The following is a 24,379-nucleotide window of genomic DNA, read 5'->3' on the forward strand; positions in this document are numbered from 1 at the left end:
CCCATTCCTGGAAGCCCATGGTTTTTCTATGCAGACTCTTAAGAGACATGTAATAGAGAAATGTTGATTTCTACCAGCTATGAATCTGATTGAACCAAGACCTTAGCTTGGGAAATGTCTTCATACAGAATCCACTTCTGGATGGAGCACCTGGACCCATTAATAGCAACACGGACCTGGACAGCTTTAGTCACCTGCTTTACAGATTATCTGTTCAAATGTTTCTTAGCCCTGGGGGACATGAAATAAATTAATCATTAATCAAAGAAGGGTTACATGTGCTTTTTTAACAGAAAAAATGGGTTCTTAATCTTAATTCCTTTGCTCACTCTGTGCCTCTCCAGCTGTGTTGCTGTCATTCATCAACATCCTCCCTAGCAACGCAGCAATACTAGGACATACCTAGTACATTCAGTGGCACAGCAGGTGCCCTCTGCTTGGATGCACGGAGACAGTTCACTGAACACAAAAGAAAGTTAAAGCAATGTCATTTGTAACTATGAGGATATTGACTTTGGTTAGTCTGTAAGGTGCACATCTACCCTGCCTTCTATGAGGATTTCTCCTGCAACTGTGTTGGCTGGCGAGGGTGGACAAGATGGAGTACTTCATTGGCCTCACGTCCCTGCCATTTTGTTCTGCAGAATCCACGTCAAATGCCCACTTTATTGATCAGAGTGCTGGAAGCAGCGGGTCTCAGATCCCAGAGCAGGAGCTGCATCTCTCCACCCCTTTTTCCAGTGGAGCTATCTTCTCAGATAGTTTTTTGGATTCTCTTCTGTCCACTGTAAGTAGATACCTCGCCTACCTCCTATATCATACCCTCTGTAGAGGGACTGCAACCATCAAGGGCCAAAGACAATGCCAGTCTAGCATGCTTTTTCTACCAGCAGCCATCATGAGCCGCACCACACCACAGAGGAAGAAACCACAGAAAAAGTGGGCTAATTTAGAGACTGGCTTATCCCTTGAGTGCCATCTCTCTAAGCAGCTACCCTTTTTTGCAACTCACTAAACTCTTGACCTAAGCAATGTCTTGTGATAGTGAGCTCCACAGGCTGGAGGGAATTTAGAGAGTCGTCATTTCTCAGATATATCTTATGCAGTGCATAAAGTTACATGTACCCTCACTTCTCTGTCACGATGTATGTTATATAGATAGAACATCTGGAGTTACTTTATAAGATGTCGTTTTTGTTTTCCCCCTAAGAATGTTTGCATGCTGTAAAAGATATTTATAATCAGTGAGATCTGGTTTTTGTAGCATGATGCAGTCAGAATTAATCTATCCATGTGAGAAAATGATATGCACTCCAACCACCATTACATATGACACCAGTTTGGCCCCCTTGTTGGAGGTTCTGTTAATGATGCCAAAGACCAAACAGACTGTAGAGAGTCAAACGTCTGGCTCCTTTGTGTAGCTGGGAGCTCCTCCAAGGATGGTTCGAGATGCAGTGGTAAGATGTGGTACAAGAGAAATTTCTACTACCACCCCCCTGATCTAACTGATGGCAGGGGCGCAAACAGAAAAACTCATTCTCCAGGCAGTTAGTCCAGCAATAATACTAAAATTCACCTAAAGTGTGATGTGAAACCTATTGAACTCAATAGGAGTCATTCCATTGACTTCAGAGGAATTTATTTCAAGCTGACGGTGTGTTTTCTATAAGATACGCAGCCAAAACTATACGTTTTGCCATGATGACAGACCCTAGGTGGTCCAAAAGTTTGCAGGCCACATCAGATTAGGAACCTCTCAAATGAACAAGTCTTTAACTGACATAAATTATAGATGATGTCCCTGTAAATCATCTGAGCTATTAAGGGTGGATTTAACCTGGCACATTGCATTGAAAATGCAAGGAAAGCAGAGACAAAATAATGGCATTTCCCTCCCCCACAGCTTCAGGTTGCTGTCAGGAGTGAGTGACACCAGTGATGGAAAGCGTAGGGCAGTTGAGCCGGCATTTTGGCAGGAAGTCAGCAGCTCAATTCATATAAGCTTGCGACTCCCAAACTGGCTGCCCTTCTTTCTTAACTGGGCTGTGCCCCTTTTCTCCTCCCCCACCACCATCCATGCTGCAGTCAAGTTCCATGTGATTTGCTCTGGATTCAGGTGTAAGGGGATACTGCTTGGGTGGCAGTTTTTTACAGGAATTGAATAAATACAAAACAAATCTCTCAAAGGGATAAGCAGTCCGAAATAAGAGTGTCAAGTCCAGTTACGCTTTCTTGAGAAGGCTTCAGTGTTAGGGAAAGTATTATATTGCTGCTAGTCACTGATATGTCAATCAGCCTGACTGTAATTAATGACTGCTAGTGTCAACTGTAAAAGTAACTTGAGATGTAGCATGACTTGTCTTAAAGGATAAAATTTCACTCAGACTTAAGATCCCAGGTCTGTCGAGGAATGATGAACTCTCAGCTCAGCTTTTAGAGCACTTTTGGTTAGATGTTAGCTAGTCCGTAAGTATGGGGAAGGAGGAAAAGAGACAAGATATTGTGTAGCAGCTGCACTGTCTGGAGGGAGACTGGTAAAATAAGACTAGTGAAGGAGAATGAAGAAAAGAAGAAGGAGTTCAGCCATAAAATATCATTTCAGCTTTCTGATCATTATTAGGATCTACTGAATAGCCCTGTGTTTCCTGAGGTTACCTCAGAGCCAGTCTTATCCTGTAACTAGGAAAAGATGGTGATAGAGGTGCTGGTGTGGTGCAAAAGCAGTTGCTGTATGTTCTGGAAAATACTATATAGCTTACTTGGAAGTCATAAGCAGAATCAGCTCTTATTCTAGTCTGATTCTCAGTGTTTCTCTAGGCAGAAAAGAGACAATGCAAAAAGAAGGACAAAACAGTCCTGTGGTCTTGAAATAGAGCCTGGGACTGAATTTGGGTCCTGTCTTGCATTTTTGGCTTGGTCAGGAGCAAGTCACAAAGGGGCCAGATTTTCACGTGCTCCACGCTTCCACTTGAGTTTTCCAAAGACACATCTCTCAACATGAAGTCAGTGGGCTTTACTGGCACAGCTGTAGAAGTATGGGGATTCACAGACTGGTCCGTTGTGTGTGTGGTGGTGTCCAGGGGAATCTCCTATTCTTCAAGCAGTAACTGAATAACACATAGCAAAGCTGGTAATATTTCTCCTGTACATTGTAAGAACCTGGCTCCTTTAAAGTTATCTTGGAGACCTATTTAATATGCATTGAAATCTTGCCTACACATGCATACACACACACACACACTCTTAGACATTTCTAGTTGTTTTTTCTCTTTCAAACTTCTGCAGTATAACTCGGCAACGAAAGTACAGAATGAGGGTGACACGCAAATCCTATTAATTCACCCAAGTATGGAAATACAATCCTTTTGATGTCAAAAAGTACAGCAATGATATGTTAAAGAGCTCAGCATGCTTCAGTTAAATATGTAAAGTGCAGATTCCCCTGGAGCAGTATCACTTCTGGATAACACCGGACTATAGCGCCTTGCTTTAAAAGGCTGAGAATTACTCTAACAGCATTATACCCTTTTGCCCGACAACGTGGTCATATGTTCTTAAGCAGATTTAAGTTTAGCTTGGATTTAGTAACACCATTCCTTCTCTACAGCTTGTTTAGTTTCTTTCCTCATGAGAATGCAGGTGACAGATTCCACGAGGTGGTTCTCTATGGAAAATGAGCTTTAAAGGAAGAATGGAAATAAGTCAGCAGAAGCATTGAGAGTATGAATAGAAGGAACAAGCTGGGATAAAAATAAGAAAAATCTTAATGTCTTTGCAACAAACTTGAACTTAAACGACAAGCATTTTTTTCCTGGGGGTTGCAAAAGTTTCAGTCACTTTTCTTCTACCTTTGTCTTTTTAATGTTTTAGGGTGTGCTTAATAGTTCCTGTAGCAAACTCCAGCTTCTTGCTTGAATTGCTTGTACCACCTGACAGTTGTGCAGAATAGGTGTCCAATGCTACCATTCTCATTTGTAAGCCTTTTTCATGCCCTCATTACTCATCAAATAACAACAGAAGTGCAGGACGGGGTAAAATCAGGCCTCCTGTATCTTACACAGATTGGACTACAGACTCATTGAATGCAGTATAATGCCAGTCTTGGGAGATATTTTAAGACCTCTGGGGCAATTCCAGCTTCATGGGTCTCCTTTCAAAGGAAATAACTCAAGTCTAAAACACTGCAGAGCTTAAAAAAAACATAGCTACCATACTAAGGCACTTGCTTCCATTCTTTGCCACTGGCCTGCTGCATGACCCAGGGCAAGGTCCTCCATGTTTTAATGCCTCTGTTTCCCATCCCACCCTGTGTCTGGCCTGTCCATTTAGGCGATAAGCAATTTGGGGCAGAAGCTGTCACTCACTATTGGTCTGCCCAGAGGCCAACTGAGGCCTTTACAGTGTACTACAGTAATTAGATTTATTTGCAGTTGCTGGACAGCAAAGAGGAAGCAAGGTTGTTTAGGATAGTATAAGGAGGCATAACTAGAGTGGAAGGATAAAACTGAGTGACAAAAAAGACTGGCTCAGTTTGAGAAAAAGTGGTGCAGCCTACTAGACTGACGAGAAGAGACTTACAGGAGGAGATTTTCAAAGTCCCAAATGGCATCTAGTAACAAACAAAGGGTGTGTCTACATGAGGCATTTTACTGCACAATAAATTAGTCCTACTGCACAGTAAAGCATCACCATCTACACATGCTCACATTTACTGTGCAGTAAATTAGTCTACTGTGCGTTTAGTGACTACCTATAAATACAGGTAGTAACCTAACTGTGCAGTAGATACTGCTCTGTAAAATGTGAGGATGCTGGCTGGGAGCAAATTTGCTCCTGGTCAGCCTAGCGAGCAGGGAGCCCCAGGGGACAGGGAGCTCTCTGTCCATGGTTCTGGTGCTGCTCATCTTCCTGGTTCCCTCCAGGAGCTGGGAACTGATCAGGGCAAGGAGTGGAGAGCTCTCTGCCCCCTGTTCCTGCTCCCCATGCAGAACTGGCTGCTCTGGGGAGTGAGTGGGGGCTGGAAATCCAGCTCCATGCTGCACAGAGCTAGTTGCTGTGGGGGGACAGGCGAAGGCTGGATTCCCAGACCCAACTCATTCCCTAGAGCAGCCAGCTCCACCCAGCATGGAGATTCCCAGCCCCTGCTTACTCCCCAGAGCAGCCAGCTCTATGCAGTACAGAGCTGGCTGCTGCAAGGGACAGGGAGAGCTGGATTCCCAGATCTCCTCCTGTCCTCCCCAGACCAGTCAGCTCCATGCCAAGCAGGGCAGCTGCCTACCAGCCCTGTGCTCCGTGGCTGGCAGAAGGCTTGCCCACAGCTGCTTCACACCCTGGACAGCTCCCGGTAAACCCCATGTCCAGCAGAGGGCTTGCTGGCAGCTGTGTGTCCAGATGTGCACAGGACCAGGAGACAGTTGCCACTTCAGCTGGCAGAGCTATTCTGGCCCTGTGCCCATCAGAACCACTCCATACCCCTTGCCAGCCCCTGATGGGGGTGAGGGGAGGGGGAGGAGTAGAGCCTGAAGCTCCCCCCGGCTGCTGCAGGAGGGGCAGAGCCAGGCAGGAGCAGCCCTGTACCAGGCTGTTCCCATTGGGAGCAAATCTGCTTCCTAGAGGGAGCATGTATAGATGTGCTCCCCTGCGGGCTTACTGCCCAGTAAGGCTACTTTGAATCAATAGCATGTATAGACATGCCCAAAGTCTTCTGAGGAAAGTAATAGAAACCCTATTACATGAACCCCTTAGAGCTGGGATGGACAAAGGTAGAGATGGTCAAAAACGTGCTGTCAGAAAATTTTTAAATGAAAAAAACAGTTATTTTGTGTAAATAAAATCTGTGAGAAATGTCTGTTTCTGATGTACTTCTGATGTATAGGAAAATATAGAACAACATTTGAGAATATATCTGTGTTGCAATTGCAATGTTTTTGTGGGTAACCAATTGTAGTCACAGAGTTGAAGCATGCATTGCAGAGAGACCCTCCCTAGCTTCAGTAAGTGCCATAGTTGTGACCCCATGGTTCCTTTTCAGATTGCGTGAATTGACTTTTGCAGGCGCCTCTTCACCTGCAGATTTTCTTACTTGTGCATGCCCTTTTCTTTCCAGACCTACTGTAACCACCATGTCTTAGCTTTACTCCAGACCCTGGTGACGGGTGGGACAAGCCCAGAGCTGGAGGAGCAGCTTGCAGAGAAGAATGAACTGAGTGCCAGTGACAACAGCATATCATATGTCGCACCTAGGGTGAGGTGCAAGCTGGCTCTTTTGCCACTGTGGAAGGGACTTGCAGCAGTTTCCCCGGTGAGTTATATCACAGTGTTTGTAGAGCTGTGTTTTATAGGATGGGTTCTTATTTCACTAACATTGGTGTAAGCCAGGAGTAATTCCTCTAAAGTCACTGGAGTCCCACTTAACTTATTGCATGTTGAGAGCATAGCCAGGCCACATGTTACTGTTCCATCAGTGGGTAAGATCAGTCAGCAGTGAGTGTTATCAGCCTAATCTTTGTGTTATGGGTCCTATACCTGAAAGTTTCATGGGATAAGAGATCTCATGGGCTCACATTGACTAGGGAAATTATTACTAAGTGCAGCCGGTCAATAGCTCCTCTCTGTCTTGACAGTCTAATGCCAACTTCTATCATCAGCTGGCAACAATGGGTCAGCTCTTCGGCTATCGGCAAACTGGCCAGCTTACCCAGTGACAACCCCAGATGTCACTAAAATGCAAAATACCCTTGACTTGGATCACACTGGTATCGCAGGGCATAATGCCCTACTGCTTCAGACCCTCGTGTTACGCCACTTGCTCTGAAGTGATATTGCATGCTGGTGTAGGCTGGCTTGACGGTTACATGGCAATACGCTGCAAAAAGCGCCATTTATTTCCACCCCTGTGAAAAAAAAAATCAATAACTTATGGAGTCACCAAAGCAAACAATACAGCTGGATGAAGCATGGGAATGAATGAAATTCAGGTATTTGTGGGACCTTGCCCATACATAGTCCTTAACTGAGCAGTGGTGACTGATCCCACATTGTCTTGTATGCACTGAAACTTCCTTTCTTTTTTATAAAACACTTTGGAAGCATAATACGGATATAGCAGGGTGCCCACATATCCCTGGAGCCACTTGTTCCCTAGCAGAGGTGCTGGCTCTTTTAATCCCATATTGAAGTTCTGGCTCCCTGCAAGTCCCAGAGTACATAACCCATGATCAACTTTCAGTGTTTTTGCTGACTGACAGCCTAATTTTTTTGGCTTTGCCTTTTTACTGGCTGCTGATTGTGAAACACAATCACTGACATGCACACTAGTGGAGATGTAAGCTGATCTGATCAGTATAAAATGCAAAGTCCTTACACTGGATCTGAATCTGTGCCTGAAATGGTTTTCTGCAAATGGCTACAAGTGTCAGGTATCCTTACTTCATATTAACTTGCCTCTTAGCTCCTCAAGCTCTTTGACCTTAGCTGGTAAAATGCCAAAAACGGTGGGTTCTTGGTCCATAAGTGGAACACCTATGTGTTACCATCAGACAAATACTAAATCATGACAGTTCAAAAGTACTTCTTGAGCAATCTCACTAGTGGGTTGCAAAGGAGCCTATTGCCTCTAAATTTGGTTGGGTTTTTTGTTGTTGTATAATTGCAGGAGGGCTGTTTCGGAGATGTTTTCTGCAAAGCATTAGATTTGTTTGGAATCCTTTGCTTTGGCCTCTACCGTCTCATAGAAGAGCCTAATCCGTACAAGAACAGGGGAGTATAGTTCAGATAAAACTTATGTACATCAATAATATTCATAGTGCATTTTTTTTTTTTAGTTGCGGACAAGGAGGTGCAGTAAATTTTGAAGCACTCCTGCAAATGGAAGAGTAAAAGCATGCCCATGGCAGGTGGCTGTTCAGCAAGCTTCTCCCACCCAAGTTACAGGTGGAACCTCTACAGGGCTCTGTCATAACCCCTTCATCTTGACCTACAACTATAATTGTACTTTAACCTCAAATGTGAGCATCCCCTGCCAGTCCAGCAACATGCCTCCCTGAAAACTCACTGACCACACTTACTGATATCCCAGACCCCTTCCCAAGGTTAAATCATGATAAGCATCCTTGCTATTGCTTGGGATAGCTCCTGAAAAGGGAGTGTTTGAAGTGCCTAACTCCGGTGGTGGTTACAACTGATGTAAGTTCTTTTAATGGGTCTTTCATGTGAACCATGGTCCTTAGAAAAGAGCCTGTGGGGTACTGTTAGTGCTGTTGCCTGTGTCCGTGCATTTCATATTTTTTTTTACAAATAAACACACCTGACCTTTTCCGCTTTCTGATTCTTGCAATAAGCTTGAGAACTTGTGGTTGAACTGGAGCAAAACTCTTAGACACTAAGTCCTTAGATTTAAAGACTCCAAGCAGTGAAAAAAAATGTGATCTGTTCCAATGGTTAGTGAACCCAGGTCCTATAAATGGTATCTTATAATACACACCCTCTAATTGTTCAAAGTATTTTCTCGTGTGCACTTAAACCTTGCAAAAAATTGCCATTCCTTTGCCATCTTGTGTGTCCCTTAAACAAGGGACCCAACAAAATGTTTAGGTTCTTATTTTCTGGTGTTTTTTCAGGTGTGTGATTGCTCGGCCTCCGAACAATTTCAAGATGTTGCCTACAGATCTGCTCTTTTGTGTTGTCCCATTCAACATCTCAACAACCAGTTGCCTGTCTGACTGGACAGAGGGTCTGCCCCCAAGCAAGCAGCCAAGCCCAACAGACTACTCCCGGGCTGAGATGGAAGTGAATGCATGAGCTTTCTCTGCAAATAAAACAGAATGTGTTGGTTACTAGGACTCCAGAATGATGTTTCCTGGTAGCTATTTCTTATGGATGTAAGAGGCAATTTGCAATATATAAATATTGACACAAGCCAGCTACATAGGCACAAAGTTTGAGATTCTCAAGGGACTTTGGGGGACTTAGGCATACACATCTCACTCTAACTCCCTTGTCACTGGCCCCCTGGCTTCTCATGTGCCTTTAAAAATATCTCACCAATATTATTGTCTTGCAAGTGACAAGTGGACAGATGCTTCCCTGTAGTTATCGGGGCACTCATGGTATCACAGAAAAGCTAAGGCAGGTGAGAGTTTCCATCCCTAGCCAGAGCTAAGGACGCAGAGGAAATCCAGGAAAGTACTGCTGTCTGTCCCCACTGTGTAAGATGAGTGTGAAGATCTGGACCTGTAAGTCAGTGGTAAAACTCTTTTTGATATCAGTGATATAGGATTGGACCCAGAGGGACTGATACACTATTAATTGCAGAGAAAAAATTGGGAAGGAGATGGGGACTTGAAATCAAAACATTCCCAAATTGTTTCAAAATCTAAACCATTAGAACATGATTTTTTTAAATTGAAAGTTAACAATTTAACCTGGCAAGCAGCTCTACAGTTAAAATGTTTAGAGGGAATTTTGCCTTCTCTTTTTTGGGGGGATGAGAGAGGGATGTCTTACCATTGAAAAATTACTGAAATTTCAAGACTTGAAAGCATTGTTGACTAACTGTATTGACAACACCCCCTACCATGGCTAGAAGAAAGTCTGCTCTGTGCTTGGAAGGTTTCCAGCTCTCAGCTGAGCAATGTGTGGAATTAACTATGTCCTATTTTATTATAAACATACAAACTCTAATAGATCTAAGGAAATGAGTGCTTCTTTACTATGCAGAAGACGAAAGAACAATGCAGTTCAAAGACTGGCACGCTAAGCTGTGCGTTTCTTGCAAGCACAACGGAAGACATTGGTATGCTACATAAAAACCCAAAATGAACTTGCACCATAAATCAGGCCCTGTCCTTACACTGCAAACATTACAAAGTCAGTAGAGGAAAGGAGGAGGAAGGTTTTCTTTCTTTTTTTTTCCCCCCCTCCTTCTTCCCCTAACACTAATTAGGTTTGAAAGACTGCAGCTTGAGTCCAGCCACCGCATGCCGAGAAGAAAGGAACCCGAACAGCTGACGCAGAGTTCAGACTAAACTAACTGCAAGCTCCCTAGGGACATCACAAGGTAAACCTGATAGTCTCTGTCATTTACAATTATTATCAGGCAGCTGATTCTCTGTAATTTTACTGGGGAGCCAATTAACAGATCCCTGAAGCTCAGGAAGAAGGTCCTGGTCCTTTTTCTATTTTAAAGGGGAAAACAAGTCTTCACTTAAATAATGCAGCAGACTTTTTTCGCCTGGGGATCAGGCAGATCTGAACTTGCACTATCATCAAGGAGGAGGTTGCTGAATGAGGACTGGGCAATCTGGCCTCAATTCCCAGTTCTGCCACAAGCTTGCATGTGACCTTGAGCAAGTCATTTCATGGGTCAGTCTCTCAGCTCCCCCTCTATAAAGTGAGGAAACGACCCATCCTCTGAGGATTTAGGTGCCTGGCTCTTGGGTTGTGACTCTCATACCATGTGTGCACTGCCTAGGACAATGAATATGTAAGTGTTACAATAATATGAATGATGGTGATGAAGACAAGTACTTAGACTGAGGCTTGACTGGCGCCTCCCTGGATTTGGGTTCTGGGGAAGTTTTGGGGGTTTAGTGTAAGATCTCAGACTTGTTGCCTTGGACTTCTCTCCCTTGGAGCAAACTAATTCCGCATTTTCGATTCAGGATGCATTGCAAAGATTGATGGTTGAACTCTTCTTAGAGAAACCAAAATACCATAAGGAAGTATGCTTTCCTTTTGCCAGCCCTTTCTAGATCTGTGTGGGCCAAGAGGTAGGCTGCTTTCTTGATGGGATTCTACCCTGCCCAAGAAACACCAGTTGCAGCTACAAACTCATACACTGGATCCTGCATGTAACCCTGAAGGATATGGGAGCCGCTACACTACAGCTCTTCTGTCAGCATGCAGTCCAAGATCTTACATGCCACAAACCACATTGGTGGCTGATAGAGAGAAAGCAGAAGCGAAAGGGAGCTGCGTTCCCTTGGAATATGGAAGCAGAGACCTAAGGCTCATCATCAAGCATTGTCAATGGTTGCTCTTGTTATCTAAAAACACAAGACAACCAAGAGGAAGAGGGTGTTCTCCCACTTTCACGGGTGGAGGAATGAAGTAGAGAGATACTAATCAACTTGTTCATGGTCACACAGTGAATCTGTGAAGGAAACAAGAGGAAAACCCAATTTTCCTCTGTCTCAGAGCCTCAACTACAAGATCCTGCTTCTGCAACATTCCTCCAGCCATTTCTGTGCTGTCTTCACTACTGGTAGTTGGCCCCTTGGTTTAAATAATAGCTCCTTCAGCCTGAAACATCAGGTGCTGTCTCTGGAGCTGCTGTGTCTCACGTTGGCCTCAAATCCTTTGGAGAGGTGCAGAGTTGGGAGGGGAAGTTATACCAATGAAAGCAAAAATTCAATGCAATCGCAGTAGGTGCTATGCAAATGGCAGACTGGTGGAGTCTCGCTTAGGACAGGTGAAACCAAAGCGCTGACACGAGTGAAATATAATAGGGGTTTTTTTGCTTGTCTTGTGCCTGATCATCACAGATCTGATTTGAAGCAGTGGAAGGGAGAAGGGGTTTACTGACGAGCACAGATAAACTGTACTTAAGGGATTGCAGCGCAGTGTTTTCCACAACATAGTCTGGGAGCTTCCAGCCCTGTTTTTCTTCTAAGTAGGTGGTTTATAATGTTTGCTTAATAAGCTGGGGTTTTCTTCAGTATGTGTATTGCTTGATCTCTTCATAAATGTTTAGACCATGAGGGAAAACAGTGATTGTCTTGTCTTGCACAGACCAGGTGATTCCTACAATGACACGAAGAACTCGGCTCTCTGCAGATCCTCTTTCCTCAGCCCCAAATTTATGTGGCTTCAGTGGGGTAGAACAGAGCTTACCTGAATGAGACTGAAGCTCCCCTAAACTTTTGCCTGGATTTGGAAGATTCAGTTAGCTCTGAGAAGCCTTGTTTTTTGAGCACGTAACTAAAATGCTCGACGTAATTGCACTTCAAAAATAAATTCATTCTAGCCCTATAACTCAAAGAAGGATTTTGCAACCCTGTCACTGAATAGGAGGGCCCCTTTGATGGAAATAGGAATGGATGGCAACTTCTTATACAGAGAAAATAAGCAAATGCATTAAACTGGCATAGATTATGCTTTCTACCCTGGCCACCTAGCACAACCCAATTATTTTCAAGTGTAAAAGGTGATTGTGCTTTAGTTATTCTCAAACATGTTCAGTTGATTTCACATTGATTTCAGCTGTGGTTCATGTTGATGCCGGAGGGAGTAAGTATTCAAACAACCCAAACTGTGGGACCCGGATGGTTCAAGGGAGCTGTTCCTCAATTACCCAGGGGCTGCAGGCCCTTTGACTTGCTAGAGTTGCTACCTATCTGCTGGCTGTTCACTGGCCCATTTGAATAAAACTGTGAGCTGCACTGGTTTTCTTGGAAGGTGTATGGATCTCAGAGGCAAAACCAGCAGCAGCAGAAAGGAGGAGTCTGAAGGAGGAAGAGGTAGGGAGGCTGGGGCAGAACAGCAGGCCCTGTAGCAGCTCTGTAAGAAACTGCTATAATAAAGACACTGTTTATATTAAGTAGGGAGCTGTTCCTCCATTACCCAGACAGGCTCACATGAAGCATGGTGGCAGCAGAAAGCCTGTGGGGAAGCCCAAGAGAAGAGAGAGACTTGGGCCCCAGCAGTGATTCGGACAGATTACGGGAAGCATGGAGGGACTGAAGCCCCCAGGACAGCTGGATTTCAACACAAAGAGCCTGGCACAGCCATGGACACAATGGAAGCAAGCATTCAGTTTGAATGCAGAGTTAACCATGGCTAATAAGAGCAAGTGAAGGTAAAGCTGTTTTTCTATCTAGCCGGGGGGAAAAAGGCTATGAAGTAAGTGCAACGCTGATGCCAGGGAAGCCAGACCCACTAGAGCAGTTAATAGAAGCGTTTGATGCCTCCTGTGACCCCAGGAAAAATGAGACTGTAGAGCGATTATCAGGTTTTCACCAGAAATCAAGAGGAAGAGGAAGGAATAGAGGCCTGTATCACAGCACTGAAAACTCTGGCATTCTCATGTAACTTTGGAGACATAAAGGACTCCCTAATCAGGGACAGGATTGTGTGTGACGCACGGGACTCAGCCCTGAGAAGGAGAGATGACTTGGCCTGTGCGAAGCGGCTAGTATTCCCTTTGGATTCGGATCCAGCTGATTCGGGGGACACTGATTCGAATCACTGCCCCAATTCAATTCGGCCAAATCTGATTCAGAGATTTGGCAGCAGCGAATCAGGCCGGCCGGGCCAGGCCCGTGCCCTGCCCCTCTCCCAGCCCAGCAATGGCTGCCCCAGCTCCTGGCACTCATTTAAAAACAAAAAAAAACAACCAAAAAAAAAAAACCCTGACTCACCAGATGCTGCCAGACAGGGGGCAATCCTTGCTACTCTCCACTGCCCCATGCTGCCTGGGGGGCTTTCCCCTCCTCACTCCCCTAGTCCCCTCACAGGTTCCCTGCCTGGGACAGCTCTGGCCCTTTAAAAAACAAAACAAAACAAAAAAGCCCCCAGACTCACCGCTTCTGCTGGTGGGGGGGATCCCTGCTGTCCCCCGCTGCCTTGCACCATGTGGAGGGCTCTACACAAGCCCCCGAGGCCACCACAGGAGTGGTGAGTCCCAGGGTTTTCCTCAGCTATTTTTTTTCTTAAAGGGCCAGAGCTGGCCTGGGTGGGGCACCCACGGGGGAAGCAAGGGGGGGCTCATGGCAGAGCCCCGCCATGCAGTATGGGGCAGTGGGGGGCTGGCAAAGCAGAAATAGAATTGAGCAAAAGAGCCCAGGATCAGGACCAAGACAACTTTGACAACTGGTCAGTCATCAGTGAGCCCCAGGCAGGGGAGAAGGACCCCAAGGACTCCACAAAGGAAAGAGAGAGATGAGCAGAGTCCAGCCCGCAAACCAAAGACACGGGCAGAACAGAAGCAGGTGTAGCACCCAGAAAAATCAACCAAACAAGACGCAGGAGACTGGTATGACCATCAAACCAGGATGACTATGAGCCCGAAAGAACCCAGCAGTAAAGGCTCGGTCTCCATGGTGGGCTATGTGTTAGCAACCTCTGGCCCAGCCAGGGGAATAAGTTCATGGTCAGTTTTGAACTGTTGAAAGGAAAGGTGCAACAATACATATGGATCTCGGAGGCAAAACCAGCAGCAGCAGAAAGGAAGAGTCTAAAGGAGGAAGAGAGGTAGAGAGGCTGGGGGAGAACAGCAGGCCCTGTAGCAGCTCTGTAAGAAACTGCTATAATAAAGACACTGCTGATATTAAGTAGGGAGCTGTTCCTCCATTACCCAGAAAGGCTCACATGAAACAGAAGGGGCTAAACAAGCCTTATATTGGATAGTGCAAGAAGAGGTTAGTGGTCTTATGTGGAGAACAGGGCCTGTAGCTAGCCCTAGGCCTTTCACAAAACACCTGCATGAGGCCTTCACCTTGGAAGGGAAGAGAAAAGGAGGTAGATAGCAATTCTCAGAGCTGAGCTGGCTCGTGTCTTGCAATGCCCAGGCCCCTAGATGGAAACCTTATTTCCGTTCTCTTGTTTACCCCAGACTCCCTTTGGCAACTCATTTAGCTGAGCTGCTCTCTGCCTCAGTTCCCCCTGGGCAAAATTTGGGAAATAGCACAGCTCTATATCACAGGGCTGCTGCAAAGACGAATCGTTTGGAGATGTGCAAGGCTCCAATACAGTGGTAGGAGGTGTCATCTAAGCATCTGAAATCAACTGAAGCTGAAGCAAGTGAGACCTTGAGGAGAAGACAGACCTTCCTGAGCTGAGACTCCTCAGAGCAACCCGGACCAGGGGGAAGACTTGGGCAGAACCATGCATTGTCTTTGTTAACAAAATCAAGCCCTAAATGGGGAGAATTTGCCCCCTGTTTGCAGCCTATGGTCTCCATGCATGAGGCTTGCTTCTACATGTCTGTCTTGCTCTTGTTTGGAATTGTTTTCAATCTTAGCTGCAGGGTCACACAAGCAAACCTTGGCAGCAGCAAAGGGAAATGCCACCAATTTCTCATCCCTTTTTTTTTTTTTCCCTGTTGCTTTATAAAAGACCCACACTTGGGTAATGGATCCTCAAATGGATGCTGCACGCAGAAAAGAGATTTTAATCAGGAGGACTATTAGGAACATGAAAATCTGTTTACTCGGGGATTTCCTGAGCTCAGAGCCCACTAGAGAAATTTAGGCGGTATCTTGACAGCAGACTTTCCCCTCTCCTTCTGTTCCAAATCATTAGCCATCCCCAGAATGGATGAAGGGTTTCCCTGTTACTGAGCTTCAGAAGACCGGCTAGTCCAGCTCCAGGACAAATGAAACATTCAAGGCCAGGACATGCGCTACACTTGGGTTATTCTACTGGGCATAAAACTGCAGTAACCCCATGCTGAATCCAGTCCTTGTTTCTTTCCAACTAATAGAAAATGCCTGAAGCAACGGGGGGTGTTTTTGCATCTGGTCTCCAAGGGCTCCTTAGGTGCTGGACTGCCAGAAGCATTCCAGTGACTGTCAGTCATAGACATGGCTGATGATTGATGACAGATGCTCTCCCTTCAAACATTCATAACGTCTCTCAAAGGTGGAGGGATGATTAGGGTAGGAAGAGAAGCAAGCCGGTCTCCAGTCATGGCACTTTTCCTGCTTGACTTATTTCTAGCTCCCCAACGTGATGGCTGCTAGTTCTTATCCATGGTATTCCTCCCCACCACCCCCCACTTTTTTTAATTTTAGAAGGAGGACTTGGGAGCTTTCCCATTGCTTATTCCATCATGGTGTTTGGTTGTCATTTATGTGCAAATATATTTCTGCTTTGGAGGATCGAAAGAAGGGGGGGAGAAAAATCCCAAGAAAAGTAAAAACGTTAATGGGTCAAGGCCTCTTTTGCATAATTCTATTATCACCAGGAAGATTCTGCAATAATCATGTTAGGCATGTGCTGTGTAGCATCAAAGTGACTTGTCTTACCTTACTTTTTGATGTTAGACAGGTTTAAATGCTTTGTAGGAACGAGGCACCTTAGACACCTGATCAAGACGGCTTGTGCTGTTCAAGCAAAGCACAGGACTTTTTTTTAATGTCAACAATGCTGCTTTTTTTTCCAGCAAGGAATAATTTTTGTTGTCATAAGCTGAAAAGCAAAGGGGTAGGAGAGGATCTCTAGATAAGCGTATGTGTACACACAGATGTATGTGGCTGTGCACACTGTAGGTACCAATTTTGAACCTTCAGCTAGCATATCTTCTAATTTATTGCCTGCCTGCCTGCTTTCCTGCCTTTCTTTTGTTAAAGTAAATATAAGGCCCCAGTGAGCAAAATCCACAATACAGATGCAGGACAGGCCACAGATAGGCAGAGTAGTGTGGGGAGATTGCTAATCTATCTCTATTCTAAACTGCCACAGTCACCCCTGGGTCTGCAAGAGAGGGAATTATTAGTATTTATGCTTAATTTAGTAGCCTCCAGTTGAGGCTGGAGTCTGACTGTGCTAGATACTGAGCAAATAGAGTGGGAGATGATCCCGCTTGTAGCCTAAATAAGAGACAAAGGTTGGGAAGGGAAACGGATGTCATGAATTGCACAGGGTGGCCCAGCACATCACTGGCAGAGCTGAAGATAGGAGCCAGCCCTCCGAAGTCCTACCTTAGTGCACTGCTCGCTAGCCCGAGTTTGCACTCCCACTGTACCTTCCATTCAGCCTGCTGCTTTTGCGTGGCATGGTTTGCACAGGAGTAATCCTTCTGTCAGAAAGTGTGTCTGTGAATTTGATGGAGTCTGTCACTGAGGCTGCATCAGGGCTATTGAAGTATCTAGTCCTTCACGGAGGCTCGTTCTTCTGTCTGCCACACATTCTTCTGCAAGAAAACAGTTGCTAAGATGGCTGTACCAGAATGCTCTTTAGTGCTGGCCGGCAGCATAACAGCCACTCTCGCGTAAGGTGTCAAACCCATTGACAAAAGTGAGGTAATAATCTTTGCCCCCTTTGAGGTAGGAGGTGAAGCTGAGGCACAGAGAAGGGAGGTGACTTGTTTAAGATCACAGAGTAGGGCAGCGATAGAAACCAGGTCTTCTGGCTCCCAGATGACTGACCTCTCTACTGGACCATGCTGCAGAAGAGCTGAGGGAAATGTGTCGAACCAGCCGGTGAAGACAAAGCAGTTAGCTGTGCCGCTTGTACTTGAGCCCTCCTCTTGTATTTACTTGGACACATATGGAATATAAATGCATCCACACGTGCATAAACGCGTGCTGTACATGCACATGCATGTGCACATATGCATGCAGTTGTTGCTATGTGTCCTGGTCTGTAACTTATTTGCTCCCCGCCTGCCCCATTACCTGAAATCCAGCACAGGGAGCGGTGAGGGATGTCACTGCTGTTCAATGGGTTTTGCAGTGCAGCATGTGGCAGGTGGTGACTGACAGATAGTCAATGAGATCTGATGAGAATCCCAGACTCTATAAATGTTAGATGAGGCTGGCCAGGCATTGACAAAAACAGGAGGTGGCTGCTAACACCGAGTTTCATTATTCTCCGAACAGGGATGGTGAGAGCCTCAGGAACTTCCCATGGAGATGAGCCACTTCACAGCAGGTATGAAGAGCCATCTTGTGATATGACCAAGCGGCTCTTCACCCCTCTGAATGCACTTGGACTGCAATTGTATATGGCAGCAGGAGCAGCTCTTTTGAACGCACACAAGCTCTTCCACCCAGAACACATGTCTGGCCTGAGAGCTGCAAGAGATTTTAGTCTCCCCAGGTAAATTCTGATTAACTGGCGCCTCCAAGTAATGCTGGGGCAGGCAAAATATTCCTTGTGATCACTTCCCCAACCATCCATGCTGTTTTCTGTCCTCTCTGGCGAGGAGATCTGTTCACGGTTGCACTTGTCTCACAGTCGCAACCATCGCCTGTCCCACTAGGGAAAGAAAGCCCCTTCTGCCTTCCTGCCATCTAGGACCAAACTCTAGGAGACTGGACAGAGGTGGTGATCCAGACTGAAAGGCTGTGGCCAGTGAGAAGCAGACACCCAGTTGGTGACCGTAACCTGGAAATGGTAGCCTGCTAGATTTCCCAGTAAAGGACTGTGGATCTACTGTGTTCATTCCCGGTCATTCAAATTTGGGGGGTTTCAGTTTTTCCCCATAGGGGTCCTTTTCTAGCAGATGTACGCTACTGGAGGCATAGTTTTAAAATGTGCCACTTTGACTCAGTGCTGTGACTGTTTAGAAATTAATCCTTTTTGAGTAATGAACATTTCTCTCCCTGCATCACAGTCCCTTTGACAGGAGCTCCTGGTCTGAGATTATTGAAACTTTTGGGGGTTTTGTTTTGTTTTTGTTTTTTTCCAAGGGCACAAGGGGTTGTGAGTTTCAGAATCAGATGCATAAAATTAAGTTCCTTGACGATGACTCTTTTTTTTATAGTGATTAATACATTTTTGTGCCTTGTGGTTTGTGTACTGAGTACCACCCTCTGAGAATCGGTTCGTTTTGCAGGTGTCTCAAGCTAGGAATCAAAACTCACTTGTATCTTTGGAAAGCCTGGGTCTGAAGTGCATAGCGAGTAACCTTTGCTTAAATAAATGGCCTGGCTTTCAGAAGTGCTGCTCAGCCAGCGGTTCCTTTTGTAACAGGGGCTACTGACTACTCGGCACTTTTGAAATTGAAGCTGCTTATGTAGGAGCCTGAGTATGGACTTAGAGGCCTAAGTTTATGCCCACTTTCAAAAACCTTGGTCCTTGATTTACTCCCAGCATCTCCCATACAGACCCACATGCACACACACAAGCCCATGCCTCCATATGCCCACACACCCACAGGCATGCTCCAGAAAGAAGCTGCAGTCTTAAAACGCCAGACTAATACATCAATCATAATTCCTGAGCTGCCAGCAGTCATGTAACTGTTTAAAGACCTCAACAGCCCTCTGGCACTTAAAGAAAAAAAATCATCTAATTAATCACAGGTGAAACAGCTTGGACCTGCTCCAAAAGCCCCGGAATTTACTGCCAAGCTTTGATGCTAATTTTCTTCCTAAGTAACCCCCTAAAGAAATTTACGATCAGGTAATTAAAGTGATGAATAAAGAGATACTTAGAAGAAGGAGGGGAAAAGGGAGAAAAAACCCTTGAGTCAAAAGCTTTATATCTCCCTGCCTCTTGAAGAGAAATATGAGTTATTTTTGTGTGCATATTGTCTATGAAAACCAGATTGGATTCCCACAAGCGGCTCGGAAAGTATTTTTTAAATCAACGTTTGTATAACCAAATAAACCAGAAAAGATAGATCATAATGTCAGGGTGGCTGAGATGAAGGACTTATGCCTTCTCTTTTCAAGTGTTGTATGCTTTTGAACTTTTGCATTAGGGAAGCCCCTTTTCTCCTTTCTTCTTGGTCTCTCTCTCTCTTTGTCTGCCTATCTTGCTGATATCTCAGACCCAGAGCTTTAAAGGTATTTTGGCACCTAAAGATGCAAAGGTGTACATAGGCACTTTTGCAAATTCCTCTCAGCACTCATTATTACCTAATACCGATAGGTACACAGATATCTTTAGAAATATGACAGGACCCAGATACTGGAATGCAGTCAGCGTTCATCTCATTATCTGTTTCCTCATACTTCTGTCCCTCCTCCCAAGGAAAGAACTTTTGCTTTGTTTCCCCTTTTCAGATGAGATGTAGATATGAAACCTAACCACTTTACATCATTAATGATCCCACAGTACACTTTGTACTGATTTTTAAAACCACTTCCCCTTGCAAGGAGGAGAGTATGTTGGATCTTTTTGGAAATGGAGAAAAGGTCAACACTTGCTTTCTGGTCCTGAACCACATTCAAGGTCAGGCATGCTGAGTGCCTTTTCTAATGCATCATTACAGTTTGCAAGTCCAAACCCTGATGAACATTTCCCCAAAGTAAGAACCCATTTTGGGGGCCAGTGGAGCCTCTTATAGGCCAATGAAGCCTGTTCTTATGGGCTGCAGAAGGAAAAATTTTGAGAGCTGCTGTTTCCCAAGGAAAATCCCTATCTTGGCTTGGCATGATGCTTGCCTCCTAGGACCTGAAGCCCTTAACTTAACTTAACTCCCAATTAAGCTCAGGCCCACAATGGGGGGTCAGTAGCCACAAAACACTAACCAGGCTCCATCTCCTCTCTACCTTGGGAATTCACCTGGGAGTCTTTTCAGGGCTCTGTGGCACACCTCAGCTTTCTTTGCTAATAAATTACGACTGACCCCATTGCTCAGCCCCATTTTGCTCTGCTTGGCACTGAGGGGAGAGTTACTGGCTGATTATAGAGGGGACTGGATAGGATAAAAAATGAGAAAATGGCTGATTAGATCTGAGGTGACAGAGATGAGAAATAAAAGCCATTAGAGTCCATTTGCAATGTGCCCTCATTGAGTCAAGTTTCAAGGTGTTTCTTCAGATTATTAATAGCCTGACAGTGTGTTTTGTACAGGAATCTGATACATGAACTAACACTCATGTATACACACTGTAGAGTAGAAGGGAAAAGCAGGCTCCCTTCATTTATTTACTTGTAGAAGTTTGAAATACTGTGAATCAGCCAGCTGGGTTACCGACAAACATTTTCCATTATAATCTCAGTGTGCCTTCAGCCACTCATCTCCATAATCACACAGTGGCATGAAAGGATCTCTAATAGGATCCTATAGCTAAACTCTAACCTCTGTTAGCATGGAGGAAAACTGGAGTGGCTCTGTTGAGGTCCTGGTGCAGCCACGTGCAGGGTACAGTGCTGCAGAGCAAGAGCAAGCCCTGCATTCAACAAGAGAGATCGTGTCTTCCTGGGCATGGCTACTTTATAGTCCTCCAGAAATGGCAAGGAATCTGATCATGATCGGTCACTGGGGCAGAAATCTGTCATTACAAACACGGGGGAAGAATTTGATCGTTGAACTGCTGTAACCCTTTGCCAACACCCTTCCACTGGATGCTTCTCTCAGCTCTCCTTTACCACATCGTTTTCCCTGAGAAGGCCAAATGCAGCAGCAGGTCAGACTGACAAGGAAACCAGGGCAATGGGAGTGAGACATTAAAATACATAGCTGTGATAGCAATTAGAGGAGTAAAATGCAAGATGTGCTCCCTAGGGCTAAACAGGACTGATTTTTAAAGATACTGAGCAATTTCAATTCCTTTTATAATCAATGATGGCCAGTCAAATTCAGGCCAGTACATCTGGTAATGCATTGAGGCAAATAGGTATGCACATAGGTGAATGGAGCTCCTTCACATGGCTTTAAATGACAGCTTCTGCTTTTTCTATGACTGCTGATTTCTGCTAAGCTCTTCTTTCTGTTACCTTTTCCTCTCACTCTCAACCACAGCCATTCATCTGCTTTTCCAGGCAGATTGCAACTAAGCTCTTCTCTTCCCTGCTACTTCTTTGAACATCACCTAGCAAAGACCCTTGTCTGTGATTTTTTTCTAAGCCCTACCAAAACACAAAAGAATAAATGCAATAGCAATAACATTGCAACGCTTTCTAGAAATATGCTAATTGTGCAATTTAAAACTAAAATACAAAGTTGTTCCTACCAGGGCTTCTCATGCCACGTGACTTTTCAATTCTCTTCCTAACAAAAGGCAGATGCTCATTGTCAGTGGGAAGGAGCTGCTGAGGTTATGAAACTGGGACAGCAAAGTGGAGAACTGAATTTACAATGAGAGTATTTCTACATATGGAGAGAGAGAGAGAGATTATTTATTGGCTTGTCTGCAAGATGGGGGAAAGCAGCCCCCCAGTTGGGTCATTCTGGAGGATTACGTGATCTGAAATCCCTGCAGGGGCATTGAGACAAGATTGGAAGAGCAAAGGTTTACTAAATCTTTTTCCCACCAGCCCCCTTCCTGGTTTTAATGGTCTCACAGTTTATAGTTTTAATAACAGGACTTGCAGTTGGAATGCCCGCAGCCTTGGTCAGTTCTGGGCACTGAATAATGTTTCTTCCCAGCAGAAGACAAGAGATGAACTTAAAACGCTTGGTTGCTTTCTAATGAAGCAATACCCCCCACCATCAGGGCTCTGGTGGGAGATGGATGAGACAGACCACAAACCCACTCCTTCATCAGGGTCAATGACCTCCCAGTAGAGCTGCATCACCTAAGGGGATGATTTAGATAATGTAAGGACTTCATTTTTAATTCCCAGGCAAACCCTGCTGTGCTGCTCCATGTGCAGGCCTTTCCATTTCTTCCCTCGCCCTGCACCTCCGCACCTGTGTTTTTTCAAGATGCAAAGTCCCTGTGGTTCCTGCTGAGTCTGACAGCACTGGTGGGTGCCCAACCCTTGCCAAGCATGTGGCCACATATTGGCGTGGAGACGAAGCACCACAGTGCACAAGAAAACTTGAGTCCTCTTGGTGCTCCAGGAGATCAGGTCATAGAGAGTAATGGAGTATGAGCTGGGGGGGGCCAAATAATTGAGTGGAGAAAATTGGAATTGCACTAGTCAAGTGTGATTAGAAGAGCTTCAGTGGCTTATAGCACAATATTGGCTTGCACGTCCTCAGCCCCTTTGTCCTCATCAGGAGCTTTGCCTGCGTCGGTGTTTAGAACTAGTGTCTCACCCAACCCTGAGAGTTGCTGAGTGGTTCCTGGGAGGTGCTGGATATCCTCAATGCCCACTTGCTCAGCACTTCCTGGGATCTTGGCCCAAGGACCAGGTGTGAAATAATTTAGACTCCCTGGAGCTATATGTTCACCTCCTAGCAGGGCTTCCCAAAGAGATAAATTAGGGACTGTGCTGTTTGTCCCCTGGGATTCCTTTTGGACAAGTTCTTAACACCCCAAGATCCTGTTTGCAGACACCGCAAAGAGCTGATGTCACTTTTCATAAAGCTAAGAGGTCTCCTCCCCCTGAGTTTAAGCATTGCTTCCCTACCTTGCACTGCTGAACTGTGTCACCGGTCCCCACTCTCCCATTTTGCAGGCTGCTCCTTATACATGCCTAGGTGCTTAGGTGCCTCCCAGTATTCAAGTATCTTATGAGCTACCCTACAGGACTTGAGCTGTCCTGTACCCTGCATTTACTTGTTCAACTTCTATTGGGATGCTGAGCACGTGCAACTTTATCCTTGCTTGACAATATCATTCATTACATCTGTAAGTGACTCAGGGACTTAACCTGGATTTTCTGGCTCCTGCGCTGGGTGTTCACAGAACTGCCCTCCCCACCTTCCCCTGCAACAACTTCAAAAGCTCTCACTTTTCATGAATTCTTTTGCAATCCTTTTTGCTAAACCACCTTCTCATTTGCCAAAAGCTGAATTGGTAATGAGAAATGAGTCCATTTCCAGCCCTGCCACAAGGAAACAATTTGAAAATGTTGATGATTTTTTCACAACATTGAAAGTAAAATTAGGCCAGCCCTAGTGTTTAGATCTGTGGCCTGTAACTTACTTTGCCAACCTTGAGGATGAAAGGCACCAATATGACAGTTAAATCCTATTATACTTCCTTTACTGTTTTCCTGCCTGTTTTACTAACCAGCCTAGGTCCTAGTGGAATTTTTCTTTTATGTCCTTTCTCCAGCTTCAGTTGTGGTTGCTAGTTGGCTCTGCTGCACCAGACTCATTATGATGCTGCTGGCAGCGCTCACAGTGACTAAACGTTTTCTTCCGGTACAATCCTAACTAGTTTGAATGAATCTTCAAACACACATACATCCATTTCTTCTTTGGTAAATTGTCAAAAGGGAATTCTTTCAACCCAGTGAAGTGCAGAATAGAAAGAAAAAAAAAGAAAACGCCTGTTTATATAGGTCAGGTAAACCACTAATTGTACATTTAGCTCATAATTAAAAGCCACATCTAATAGAAGAAAATCCTCTCTGGAAGTCAAATATAGTGGAAGATGAAAGTCCCAACAAAGATGCATTCAGCGGTCCAGCTACAGGGCTGTACATGCCTCTTTCCTATTCTGAGAATCACTCAGTCTGAAACCTCTTTTGACATGTGGCTCCTATAATGACAGATGCTCCCTGCAGCCTCCGCAGACTGCAAACAAACGCATTGTTCTCGCTGTCAACTCCCCATTGAAAGGTGATTCCAGTAAGCAACAATTGGCCTCATTTGTTAACATAAGTCAGCAAGTGCATGGCATATATTTGCTACCAAGAGAAAGGGGAAAGCAGGTTTGAGTCAGTGAAACTGGAGGACAGAATCAAGAATCTGTCAGCATGATGTGAGGTAGGTTCACAGTCACGTCTCTGGATGAGAGTCAAGGACACGTTGGTACTCCTCACCTCGTCTCGCTTCCACGACCTAGAACTGGACTGATTTATG

General features: G+C 45.1%; 1 protein-coding gene across 1 annotated transcript in view; it reads left to right on the forward strand.

The window, feature by feature from the left end:
• The window catches only part of KCNU1 (potassium calcium-activated channel subfamily U member 1), a 92,951-nt gene that overhangs the window by 59,706 nt on the left and 8,866 nt on the right, over positions 1-24,379 (forward strand). The window contains 5 exon segments of the mRNA XM_019546150.1: positions 645-787; positions 6,110-6,304; positions 7,658-7,770; positions 8,622-10,060; positions 17,604-17,823. Coding sequence (XP_019401695.1) covers positions 645-787; positions 6,110-6,304; positions 7,658-7,770; positions 8,622-8,802 — 632 coding nt within the window. The 3' untranslated portion in view covers positions 8,803-10,060; positions 17,604-17,823.

Source organism: Crocodylus porosus, unplaced genomic scaffold, assembly GCF_001723895.1.
Source record: "Crocodylus porosus isolate Cpor-Errol unplaced genomic scaffold, CroPor_comp1, whole genome shotgun sequence".
Lineage (NCBI taxonomy): Eukaryota > Metazoa > Chordata > Crocodylia > Crocodylidae > Crocodylus > Crocodylus porosus.